Source organism: Nansenia antarctica, assembly GCF_963989245.1.
Source record: "Nansenia antarctica genome assembly, chromosome: 15".
Lineage (NCBI taxonomy): Eukaryota > Metazoa > Chordata > Actinopteri > Argentiniformes > Microstomatidae > Nansenia > Nansenia antarctica.
Genome location: NC_137685.1, coordinates 5,766,860 through 5,780,300, shown reverse-complemented (window position 1 = coordinate 5,780,300; position 13,441 = coordinate 5,766,860). Strand labels below are relative to the sequence as shown.

At 41.9% G+C, this 13,441-nt stretch overlaps 1 protein-coding gene across 1 annotated transcript; it reads right to left on the bottom strand.

The window, feature by feature from the left end:
* Window positions 1-3,448: 3,448 nt before the first annotated feature.
* Window positions 3,449-10,494, bottom strand: LOC308170936 (glutathione hydrolase 7-like; the record flags this gene model as incomplete). The annotated part of the gene is made up of 15 exons (XM_080545789.1): window positions 3,449-3,606; window positions 4,191-4,290; window positions 4,730-4,867; window positions 5,074-5,194; window positions 5,326-5,478; window positions 6,071-6,159; window positions 6,250-6,395; window positions 6,976-7,063; window positions 7,387-7,568; window positions 7,896-7,969; window positions 8,364-8,431; window positions 8,554-8,671; window positions 9,057-9,208; window positions 9,788-10,053; window positions 10,362-10,494. 15 exons carry the CDS (start codon window positions 10,492-10,494, stop codon window positions 3,449-3,451), a joined length of 1,986 nt encoding a protein of 661 aa, XP_080401915.1.
* Between the last annotated feature and the right edge of the window lie 2,947 nt (window positions 10,495-13,441).

The window sequence follows — 13,441 nt, the reverse complement described above, 5'->3', positions numbered from 1 at the left end:
TACAGCAGAACATGTGTACAATACTGTAGCTGCATAGTATAAGTATGAGCGTTCAAACCGAGCCACACTAGCATGTTAACCCATGTCTGAATGGTTCTCCATGGACGCTTGCAGTACTGACCCTCAGAGTGGCCGTCCCTCCAGCGAGGCCCAATGGGTACTGAGTAAGCCGGGACCACCTGGACGATGTCTGCGGAACTAAACAGCGGGAGAGGGGCTGGTGGCTTCTGAGAGGACACCTTCTGATCAGAGTCATGCTGAAACAGACAGGAAACATGACAAACTGAACTGAGGTTCATTCAATCAACTTACGATCTCAACAGTGTGCTGTTTTATTAGTTTTATTAGTTGGAAATGCAACAACAGCTCCTGAGCCACTGGAAAATTAGCTTTGCCCCGGGTTATCAATATCAGGGTCATGGAAAGGTTATGTGGTTAGATAAACATGTTGAACTTCCTCTTAGAGGGAAACACAAGATCACAAGAACCTATCTTTATATTCCTATCCGGGGCTGTCACTTCCTGAATGGCTAATAAATCAATACAAGGGTTTAATTACAGCACAACCAGACAGGCGTGTCAATTTCTGCCTTTTTGTGAACCATCATGTCAAATGACATCAGTGAGGACAACCTGAGACACCCAATGATTACATGCATAGATTTAATTCATGCCTCGACATAGTTTATATATATGGCAGTGTCATCGACGAATGACGATACAGACACTACGACTCACCACGAACTCGACGTCAAAGCCGAGCATCAGCAGGTCCCCTTGGTTCTCCTTCCTACCGACCAGCATCAGGTTCTTGACCAGTCCAGGCTGGTGACCCTTCTTGTACTTCACCACCACTAGGTCGTCCTGAGAGAGCTCGCTGATGGCGGCGAACAGCTGGGGGTTAGCCAGGAGCTCCAGGCGTTTGCTGGCGGGGGAGATGAAGAGCAGGAGCTGGGCCTGGTGGCGGGACAGCGGATACACGTCCTCCCTCTTCACCATTCCCCCGCTCTTGGCGCTAGTGCCATGGCTGTACAGCAGTCCCATGAGCTCCCCTTGCTTCGTCTCCGACTCCACACGGCCGACACATCCTCTGGAGAAGCATTTTCTCGCCTTCCCCCGTGTCACTATGAAGAACTTGTCCCTTCCTTCTCCTTTAGGGCTAGGTTCTCCTTTAGGGATAGGGTCTCCTTTAGACTCCATTGAGTTCGTCTTCTAAAGCACACTACAGTCTTGCTGACAGGTGATCCACTGGTTGTGTGGTCCAGTAACAGGCAGGAAAACCCTCTAAGAGAAGGAAGGAAATTATAAAAGTTATGATTCTATTTTTTCTCATTGTTCTCCTCTCTTGTTTATGAGAATGTGTGAAGTCACAGTCATCTCTCATAGAGCTGTCATATTCAAAAGGACATTCAATGGAAAGCTTCTATCCATGACAGAACAATAAATAGGAGTGATATAAATATCTGACTGCCATAAGATATCATATCACCTATAAAATACATTTTTAAAAATTAAATAAAAAATCACCTATAAAATAAAATAAAAAGTTAATATAGACCATCCATCATTTACCTTTAAGGCAATGTTATTACTCTTGTTCTGAGTTGTCATTCAATTGTGATTTTATTACAATTATTAATGTTACATCACCAGGAAGAAATTGTTTAAAACAAAAATGGTACAAATACCAAGAGCCCCATCTGGCATTGCCTACTGTAGCCTAAACTGTTTTTTATTTTGTTAAACATCCCTGCCTTAAGTGATGTTGTTACTTTTGCAATGAACATAATAGGATAGAATTTAAAAAACATTTTACTGACCGTTTCTTAGGCGTCCGAAAAGCACTTTTACTCCAACGCAGAAGACATGCTGATAACTGCAAAGCAATCTGAGCATTTATCACTGAGTGTCGTTTGGAAGCAGGAAGTACAGCTGCTGATATAGACATGGCCATGAGATAAGACGCCCACATGTGCCCAGCCTCCCTGTCTAGATACTGGGGGGGGTTGAGTCTCGGCCCTGGAAGCGCTTTCACATGCCATTATGAAATTATGAAATTATGAAATAAACATAGGCCTGAATGACACCTATGACCTATACTAAAATATCACGTTTAAGGTTAAAACAACGCCAATTGCTCTTTGTTTTGTTGCCTTCCATGATTAATGCATTCCTATTTAGCCAGAGGTACAGTATTTCAGTATGCTCTGGTTGATAGACAGGGAACAACAATGCTCGCCTGAAAGATCGGAAGATAATACTATTATATCATCATGTAACATGTTTTGGCAATTCATAGTTTTGCTTGAGAGCAGTGCCCTCTAGTGGCCACATCACAATGAGAATCTACCATAACATTGGCTTGAATGTGCTATACTCATATCAGGTGGTTATGCTTTAGATATAATAATAATAATAATAATAATAATAATAATAATAATAATAATAATACATTATTATTCAGATATCATGAAACTTTTAGGGGGAAAACTTTGCTTTTAATAACCTTTTGCTTATATTGTCTCAACATTTAGTAAAATGACAATCATGATTTTTGACCGTTATTTGAGTTACATTCCAATCAAAACCACTGCTTATGTTCATATACACTAAACACAAATATAAACGCAACACTTTTGTTTTTGCTCCAATTTTTTCACGAGTTGAAATCAAAGACCTAAGACTTTTTCTATGTACACAAAAGGCCCATTTCTCTCAAATTGTGTTCACAAATTTGGTTAAATCTGTGTTAGTGAGCACTTCTCCTTTGCAGAGATAATCCATCCACCTGACAGGTGTGGCATATCCAGATGCTCATTAGACAGCATGGTTATTGCACCAATGTGCCTTAGGCTGGTCACAATAAAAGGCCACTCTAAAATGTGCAGTTTTATCAGACAGCACAACGCCACAGATGTCGATTTGAGGGAGCGTGCGATTGGCAGGAATGTCCACCAGAGCTTTTGCCATAAGTCGTCTCCAAAGGCGTTTCCGAGAATTGGAATTGGAAACGCCTTTGGAGACAGCTTATGGTAGAAAAATGAACACACCAGCAACAGCTCTGGTGGATATTCCTTGAGTCAGCCAATTGCCAATTGCACGCTCCCTCAAAACTTGCAACATCTGTGGCATTGTGCTGTGTGATACAACTGCACATTAGAGTGGCCTTTTATTGTGACCGGCCTAAGGCACATACTGTATGTGCAATAATCATGCTGTCTAATCAGCATCTGGATGTGCCACACCTGTCAGGTGGACGGAGAAGTGCTCACTAACACAGATTTAACCACATTTGTGAACACAATTTGAGAGAAATAGGCCTTTTGTGTACATAGAAAAAGTCTTAGGTCTCGGATTTCAAACTCATGAAAAATTGGTTGTGTTTATATTTTTGTTCAGTGTAGAAACATTAAAAGGCACATTTTCACAGAATAACTAGGCTACTAAGTTATTCTATAAAGCTACTATCCAATGCACGAGGGTCTCCCATGCCCCTGATGATGTCATTGGTCCGCTGGATACCATGCACCAGGGAGAGAGTCCCAACCCTTTGGACAACATGGCCCATCTGACGCAACACCTGCATATCCTCCTCCAGGAATCCAGCTGAGGGGAGAAAGTTGGGGAGAGCAAAACGTATCAAAAGATTGACAGACAAGCGTTTCTATTCCCTGTCTAATAATAATAATAATAATAATAACTTTATTTGTATAGCGCTTTTCCTGCAAACGTTGCAGCTCAAAGTGCTTTAATCATTATATAATCTTAATTTTATTATTCAGTCATTTAAAGGCAATATTAAAAAGATGGGTTTTTAGTCTTGACTTGAACATATTTGCTGAGGTTGCATCCCTAATGTAAACTGGCAGTGCATTCCACAATTTGGGTGCATAAAATGAGAATGCAGCCTCACCAAATCTCTTCTTTTGTACATGTGGTACACAGAGAAAACCAGCGTCAGAAGACCTGAGAGCTCGATTGGGCTGATATGCTAGCAAAAGGTCTTTCAGATATTCTGGTGCTAGGCCAGTGAGAGCTTTATAAACAAGCAGAAGGATCTAAGTTACATACAGCATTTACATACAGCATTTGATAACAGATCACAATAAAGAGGGTAAATAGCTTTCACACTGTTGAGAGTTTTGCATAACAGTTGCCTTTCACCAGTCAGGAATATCAGATATGCTCACAGTCCACGAGGAGGCGGCTTGGCAGAAGCTGAGGATGCAGCCGTCCCAGGCCGATGCTGTCGTTCAGATTCTTGTGGAATGATAAAACATTAATCAAGACCTGAAACACAAAACACACATGACAAAGCCATTGGCACAGAAGGAGGATTTGAGATCATTGCCTTGATCCGAGACAAATGAAATCCTCATGTGTTGAAATTAAGTCGTCAGATGTACTACAGGCCTTCCAACATTGCAAATCAGTATGAATACGTGAGTTTAGAATTATTAGAAGGTTCTATCTCCGTTTAGGGGAGTTCAGAGATATTGAGCGTCAAAGTTTTTACATTCCATTATGTTTTGTGAGATGGAACCTTTGTATTTTATTAATTACTAACTAAAACATGTCAACATTTTTCAAAATAACACCACACAGGCATTAATAAACACCTAATGGATCAGATTATGTAAAAAACTAAATTTTGACAAAAATGGAGATAGAACCTTATAATTCTAACGTCACAAATAGTACTGGAGCATTTAAGGGAGGTGTGGCAGACCTGGGTTATCCCACTCAGACCACGGTCTCCATTAGAGGACGCCAGGGCTATGTAGACCCCACATACACCCACTGATGGTGTCACTACTGTGGGCATGAGAAAGGACAGGGGCCTCCTCTTTGGCTGGAGCCTATTCCTCTGCAAAACACACAACAATGTTGATAAGAGACTTAGAAGTGTGATATTTCTATCACTCCCATGTAACTGATGCTGTAGATTGACATTTCCTTTCTTACTGGGGATTGAGACGGCAGAGTAGCACAATCTAATGTTATTAAACGAATGTAGTTTGGAATTCTGTATTGTATTGGGTGGGAAAGGAGTCAGGTGATTGGTTGCTCTACCGGGTTGGGTTTCTGGAGCAGTCCCTGGGTTTTATTTGACCAGGAGAAATCCAGAATCTGGCTGTTGAGGAGAATGCCCGACGGAGTCAATATTCTACTTCCAAAGGGCCTATTCAGTGAGCTGTAACATCAAAAACGAACAAATACAGTATAAGAAAAAAGTGTCTGTACTTCCACTACACACATTACGGTAATGTTGTTCTGAAACATGTGCTTCGTCTCTTTCAGGTATGAACTCCTCCGTCACAGCACCTTGCCACAGACACAATGAGGTTGTCCGCGCCCATGACCATCACCTGACTGGCCTCAGCTCCACTCTGCAGGTCGAACAGAGGAGAGAAGTGTCCTGGAGGAGACGCATGGGAGGCGTTGATCAACTGGCGTAACACTGCAGCATGTGACTTGCTTTAACAGAGGTAGAGGAGACAACAGTTAAATGGTAAATGGACTGCACTTATATAGCACCTTTTTTGCTGCTCCAAAGCGCTTTACAACGGCCTCTCAATCACCCATTTACACACACATTCACACACAGTTGCGGCAAACTGCCATGCAACGCTCACTGGGAGCAATTTTGGGGTCCAGTGTCTTGCCCAAGGACACTTCGACACGTGGCCATCCGGGGCTCGAACCGCTGATCTGCCAACCTTGTGATCATTAGACGGCGACTCTTTTTTTAATTTATTTTTTAATATTTTATTATAAAAAATATTCTTTTAAATACAATCATAGCTATACATATTCATACATGTTCATTTTAGACGGCGACTCTACCTCCTGCGCCACAGTTAACTGCTCACAGAAATTCATGGTCTATATTGATTAAAGACTATGAATGTATTATAACATACAGCTGGAAATAAAGATTATCCACCCATTTAAATAAATATGATGTAAAGGAGTAAATACAAAAATAATGGTAACTGTGTATTTACATAGATAAAATCTCAAGTGATATTATTGATCAGGTCTATAGTGTAAGCACATACTGTATTACCTTAACATCTTGGAGAGCAGCTCAGAGACTGAGGAGTCATTCAAAGGATCTCCTAACCCACTGGCCATAGCCAGTGCTGCTTTCAGAGACTTCAAAATGAATGTTATTAAGTTTTTAAATGGCAAACCTTATCCATTGTAATGCACAAGAGTCTTATTTCAGAGCATAACATGCAGTACCTCAGCAATCCAGTGGTGGGCGCTAGGCGTATATGCTGTGTTGTTGCCTTTGAGGTGGATCTGCTCCAAAATGTTGAGGGCGGAGATCAGAGCAGCACCGACAGATGGCGGAGGGGGCACGAGAACTCGAAATCCTGGGGGGAATTTGATACCAGGAATATGAATATCAAATACAGTACATTGTCATACAGAGAATAAGACGAATGCATCTGCCTCTTGCAGATTTTTTAAAAATGTAATCTCTCAAAAGTGAAAGCAAGAGGATTGAGGATACCACCAATTCAAGCTTTGGATCATGGTACAGCTAATCCCCACTCACTCAAGGTCAATGTTAATATAAATAATAATAATAATAATAATAACAACTTTTTATTTGTATAGCACTTTTCCTGCAAATGTTGCAGCTCCAAGTGCTCCAATCATTATATAATCATAATTTAATGATTTAGTCATTTAAAGGCAATATTAAAAAGATGGGTTTTTAGTCTTGACTTGAACATATTTGCTGAGGTTGCATCCCTAATGTAAACGGGCAGTGAAGACACAATTTGGGTGCATAAAATGAGAATGCAGCCTCACCAAATCTCTTCTTTTGTACATGTGGTACACAGAGAAAACCAGCGTCAGAAGACCTGAGAGCTCTATTGGGCTGATATGCTAGCAAAAGATCTTTCAGATATTCTGGTGCTGTGCCAGTGAGAGCTTTATAAAGAATGATGAGTTTACCCTTATACAGACTGGTCAGAGGCTGCTCTACTACGGCACTGTAGTTGTTGAGATCCTCCGTGGTTAAAACTCCACCATTTTCTAGCACCTATAAATTAAATGATGACACTGGTAAATCGTGACGTTAGAATTATAAGGTTCTATCTCAATTTTTGTCAAAATTGAGTTTTTTACATAATCTGATCCATTAGGTGTTTATTAATGCCTGTGTGGTGTTATTTTTTTTAAATGTTGACATTTTTGAGTTATTAATTCATAAAATACAAAGGTTCCATCTCACAAAACATAATGGAATGTAAAAGCTTTGACGCTCAATATCTCTAAGTGGAGATAGAACCTTATAATTCTAAGCTAAGAAATGTTTCTACATCTTTGCAATTTTCAATGCAATTAATTGATGTTCACGTTCACCTCATTGGCTATTTCCTGCGTTATGTTCCCATTGTAGAATTCGGACACTCCGGCCTCCAGGACAGCAGCCAGGCGGGGTGTTCTCAGTAGAGAGCCAGGAGGCAGAGCGTGACCACCGGGTAAGAACATGTCCCTGAAGCGCCCTGACATATTCTGACCTTTTATCTTGGATATGGCCTCGGCTGCAGGATTGAAGGCAAGGCAAAGCAAGGCAAGTTTATTTGTATAGCACATTTCATACAACAGGGGCAATTCAAAGTGCTTTACTTACATTATTTAAAAATACACCAAGAGGAGCATAGTAAGAAAATAAAAATGACAAAGTTTGTAAGTGATATTTGAGTGATACCAAGCCAGGGAGCACTCGGCCTAGACCAGTTGCTCCGGGGCGCTTTACTCAACTATCCCTTTTCTGACACTATTATTTTCATACAACACAAAATGTCATCAAACTCTTCTCAGTATGAGAAGTGATGTCAGTGACTGAGATGAGGGATAATTCGACGTACCAAGACTGTGAGATACATTAAAGCCGGCTTTGGCAACATCGGCTGCCCTTCTGACCAAATCCTTCCATGGCAGACTAGGGTGAAATAACAACATTGAACTAGTATACTTTTACAATCAGGTAGAATAAAAAGCTTCACAGAATAGTCTAACACAGTGGCTTTCAACCCTCTCCTCGGGGACCACCAGCCATTCCACATATTTGATCTGTTCCACCACCAGCACACCTGATTCAACTAATCAAGTGCAAAGCAATTATGATTTGTACTTGATTAGTTGAATCAGGTGTGCTGGTGGTGGAACAGATCAAATATGTGGAACGGCTGGTGGTCCCCAAGGAGAGGGTTGAAAACCACTGAACATATTATTTTAATATCCAGGTGTAGAAATATATAATACATAAATAACATATTTGTTTTTGTTTTGACAAGATCTCTGCAACATGGTGCACACTGATGATAGTACCTTACCTCCCATACAGTTCATGAGCTTCGTGCAACCCCCTGAGCATGCCTGGTACCCCTACAAGCAGACCTGGCTGGTGGAGGTAAAGGTGGAGGTGACTCAGTTAAAGAACAGCTTTAAGCCAGAACAGCATTATTGTGCTGAACTGCAAGTGAATCTAGATCACTTGTCTGCATCTCCCTCAAAGATGATTACCTTCAGCTCCAAATTATATCGCAACATCTCGTCCCGGATGGAAGATGGAGCAGTGGTCTGAAAGTTAATCATCCTGCTTCCATTCCTCACGATGTCATGAACCAGCATCACTCCTCCTCTACAGAGTCAAGATCATCGATATGAATAAAATCAACTGGACCATGATCTCTCTACATCATTACCTCTTACAATGCGTGAGCTTAGAATTATAAGGTTCTATCTCTGTCTAGGGTAGTTCAGAGATATTGAGCGTCAAAGCTTTTACATTCCATTATGTTTTGGGAGATGGAACCTTTGTATTTTATGAATTACTAACTAAAAAATTTCAACATTTTAAAAATAACACCACACAGGCATTAATAAACACCTAATGGTTCAGATTATGTAAAAAAACTAAATTTCGACAAATGGAGATAGAACCTTATAATTCTAACGTCACGAATGGTTAGCATGCCATTACAGTTACTATGGCGACTCACATTTAACACACAAAAGTCCCTTACCCACCAATACCTGACACATGTGGATGGACTATGCCCAGGCACAGGGCTGCAACAATCGCCGCATCGACACTGGAGCCCTGGTCGTTCAGAACACTACGTCCAAGCAGCGTACAGTGTTCATGGTCTGTCACCAACGTGCTCTCCTTGGAGACCTGACCCCATGATAGTTGGGATAAATTTAAAAAAAAATGTTTTGAGTGGGGCAGTCCCACTCATATTTTGCATTCCATTGGACAGATATAGTGAAGACAGACAGGAAAGTAAGGAGGAGAAGGGAGAGAGGACATGTCAGCAGGGCATGGGCCGGATTCAAACCCATGCCGACATGGGCATATGTATGCACTGTAGACCGCGGTGCTAGACCACTGGACCACCCCAGGCCACAAATTGGGATACATTTTAACTACAACAGTGGTAGTAGTGGTGGAATTCAGTTATGGAATTCGTTATGAAAAAAGTAAATGTCCAACTCTGTAATAGGTGTAGTTGCACTACCCAAGGAATGACCGGACAAAGAGCCCAGTGGAATCGAGACGTTGTTCATTTGTGCATCTACATTAAATCACTGGAAAATCATGTTTGTTTGTTTGTTTTTCTGTCCAAAAATCTAATTGCACAAGGGGTTCACAATTTCAAGCAGCACTGTATACGTTTCCTTTTGCACAAGTAAAATTCATTAAATCATATCCAATTCAGTAGGAGACGTGTACACATGGAGAAGGAATGCATACCTCATTTGTGCCAAGGTAAATCTGCAGGACCATAGCAATGGTGACTGCTAGGGCTATGGTGAAGGCTGCAGCGTAGATAGGCCATAACCCATCCTGCCAGGGGCCACATCTACTGGGCCCCCCAGAGAGGGGGTCCCTATCTGTCTCTCTGAGGGAGGAGAGTTCTGGGCCAATCAGGTCTGGGCTGTCAGAGGACAGCTGTTTCAGATGGATGACCTCCTTTGCCAGACTGCCGAGGGGTAGGTCAGGGGTCAGGCCAAGGGTACCTGGAGAGGGAAGAGATTTTATACCACCATCCATGGGATATGATAAGTGTTATGTTGTGGGTTAATTAGTGGTTTCTTAGGATCTTAGTTGACATCAGTTACATTCAGGTAGGTGAGTGCAATGAACTGAACACTGCAGATGAAAATGCTACGACTATCTTTCGGAACATTCCACAATGGTGTGCCACTACTAGCTCTGGCAAATATTGAATTGCTGCCCTAGTAAGTAAGTAAAGCTTTATTTATATAGCGCCTTTCGTACATGAAATGCAACTCAAAGCGCTTTGGCCTCATACCTTTATCCTGACCATGCTCCTTCTGTGAGATATTGCAGTCTTTGGTCAGTACGTCACCCACGGTCAACTGTGATAATCCCTCAAAGCTTTTGTAATTGACTGGTGACTGACTGCTGCTCAGTGTGGTGTTAGAATTCACGTCCATTGTCCCCAAATTCTAGAATACGACTCAAAAGAACTCTGGAACTCTGGTTATCTGATAAGACCGACGTGAAAGTTCCATATGGCAAACATTCCTCCTAGCTGCACCTTGCCAACAGGTCAATAATGAAACATAACAGGTGTAATGAATTTTCAGCCAATGAGATCACCCCAGTCATTATTCAATTACCATAAGGTACTTATTTCAGGGTAAATCAAAACTGTGTTCAATGTTATTTAAAACTCTGTCAGACATGCTGTCATAGATGACCTAGACTAATTGACAAACATGGTACACATACAGAGATACGTGTTGCAATACAAAAGCATGTGATTGAACAGGCTGAAACTAAACTGCATGGCTGAGATTCGTCTACTTTGCATTCGGGGAGCAACATTTTTGTTGCATTCAAGTAAGCAAAGTTCAGCATTGTCAAAAATGTTCTTGAGGTGTACTCTGCAATTGACACATTTAGTTCATAGCTTTGACATTATGTTGAAGTTGGTCTTTGTTTTAGCTTGTTTGTGAAATGTATTAATGATGCTGGTCACAAAGCCATTATTGTGCAGTCCTGAGTCAGCCTGAGCGTCACAATACAAAGGAATAGACAATGATGCGATCATTTAGCTCATCCATTTTTATTGCTGTACGGAATTGTTTTAAGCCCAGGAACTAGTCTTACATCTAAGTGCAAGTTGTCTAAGTTGTCTAAGCTTTCTCAGCATGTTTTTGATAGTTCCTTCCAAAGGCTTGGCTTTACACAAACGTGCATGCCACTCAAATAATGCTGTTTAGGAGCCACATACACAATCAATCACATACAGTTTGCTCTCATTTCATATAAACTCCTCCCCAAAAGTTTGGAAACGTTATTTCGGTCGATTATTCTTTATTATTATTTGGCACATTTTTGTTGGGCCGCTACCCACACGTTTAGCTGTGTTGCTCTTTCCACGAATACATGATCCTTACAAGTTGTACCTCGTTGTAAAAGTGACTAATCTGGCTTTCCAACGATATAAAATACAATACCAATTGGTATTATTAAAGGGGAGGAATAATCGACCGAAATAACGTTTCCGAACTTTTTTTTAGGAGTTTAAAATACAGCCTTTCTCTTTACTCAGTTATAATATAGATTCAAATATCATTTTAGCTGCCGATTAACAGATACAAATGATTGATATCAAGCATTTCATATCAAATGTGGTAGGCGGGAATTTTTACATAACTTTATCTAAACCAAAAGAGTATTGAACTGTGCAAAGTGTGGTTGTAGCTGGACTTTATTTTGATATGTTCCAACACATCACCAAATCAAAGTCTGTTGCGTGTGTGTGTTTGAGCATGTGTGTTGCTTATGTGTGTGTATGCGTGTGTATGATCGTGATCTGAATGTTCCGTTTCTTGTGTTAGAAGCGCTTCCTGCTGTTGGGAGTGTCAGTGCCTGAAGTTGCGGTGCTTATGTGTGTGTATGCGTGTGTATGATGTGATTTGAATGTTCCTTTTCTTGGGTTAGAAGCGCTTCCTGCTGTTGGAGTGTCAGTGCCTGAAGTTGCGGTGCTTATGTGTGTGTATGCGTATGATCGTGATCTGAACGTTCCTTTTCTCGTGTTAGAAGCGCTTCCTGCTGTTGGGAGTGTCAGTGCCTGGAGTTGCGGTGGCCTGGCTGCTGGAGGTAGGTGGTGGTGCGTAAGCGGGCGGAGCGTCGCTGGGCTCGCTGGCGCACACAGTTCTGGCGCTGGATACAGTTCCGTGCGAGGTGCCGCCGTTCTGACTGAGCCTGAACTCTCTGGACACGGGCCAGCTGCGTCACCTTAGCCAAAGGTCCTGCCTGGGACACTGACCCACGAATGACCTCGCTGGCTGTGCTACTTCTTTGGGATGGGATCTCTGGTTCTGACGTCCTGGAGAGACACAGACATGTATAAGAATGTACATGCATATATAAGAGCACTCAGCCTGCAGTACATTTTCTGATTCTGCCATTCTCTCTCACCTGACGTCCGTTTCCAAGCTTGTTACATTCTCCTCAGTAACAGGTGGGTTGGAGGGACACACCTGATCCTTCACTGTATTCATACTAGCAATAACTGCCCCTGTAGAGCAACAGGATGACCATGATGAGAGGCAGGCTCTTAACAATACACCCACCGTCCAACAACTTTTTCCACCATCATTTGCAAAACAGATTCATACCAGAGATTTGTGTCTGAAAGACTATATTGATTGAAACACAGGCCCCCTGTCAATCAAGCCCGGATTATCCATATATTGCATCGGGTGAACGCCCTGGGGCACCAGCCAATGGGGGGGCACCAAATTATTCGGACAATGAATAGACCTTTAAAATATTTTGGGCACATTTTTAAAATATAGGCTATATTTACTGGAAGACATCCACACAGGTACAAAAGTAACGGTTATATTTCGGCTATCGTGTATAAAAAGATAAATAATTGCGAGTTCGGTGTAAGTGCCCCCCCCCCAGTCACAGACAAGTGCGCGATGACGCAGTGCCGCCAAACTATCAACGAAGAAATGAAAATGTACAGGCGACAACTGAGTGACTCTGCCAAGCGAAAAATTAAGCAAGGCAAAGACTCCAGACATACGGCCACTCTTAAAAATGTCCCAACAATTGGGATTTTTTAAATTTCACCTAGGCCTAAAATTAGCACCGAAGTTAACAGTGTGTGTGTGTGTGTGGGGGGGGGGCAGCAGAGCGAGCGAGCCCATTCACAGCCACACTGGAGCAAGTCTTGCTGAATGTGGAGTAAGTCAGAATGGTTCATGTCATGACCTGGGGTTAGACTTGTCGAATTGCCGGGGACAAAGTTACGACAACGCCAGTAAAATGGCGGGTAAATATAACGGCCTCCAGGCGCATCTTAAAAAAGCAAACCCCCTGATTCATTACGTGCCCTGTGCTGGACGTTCCCTTAATGCT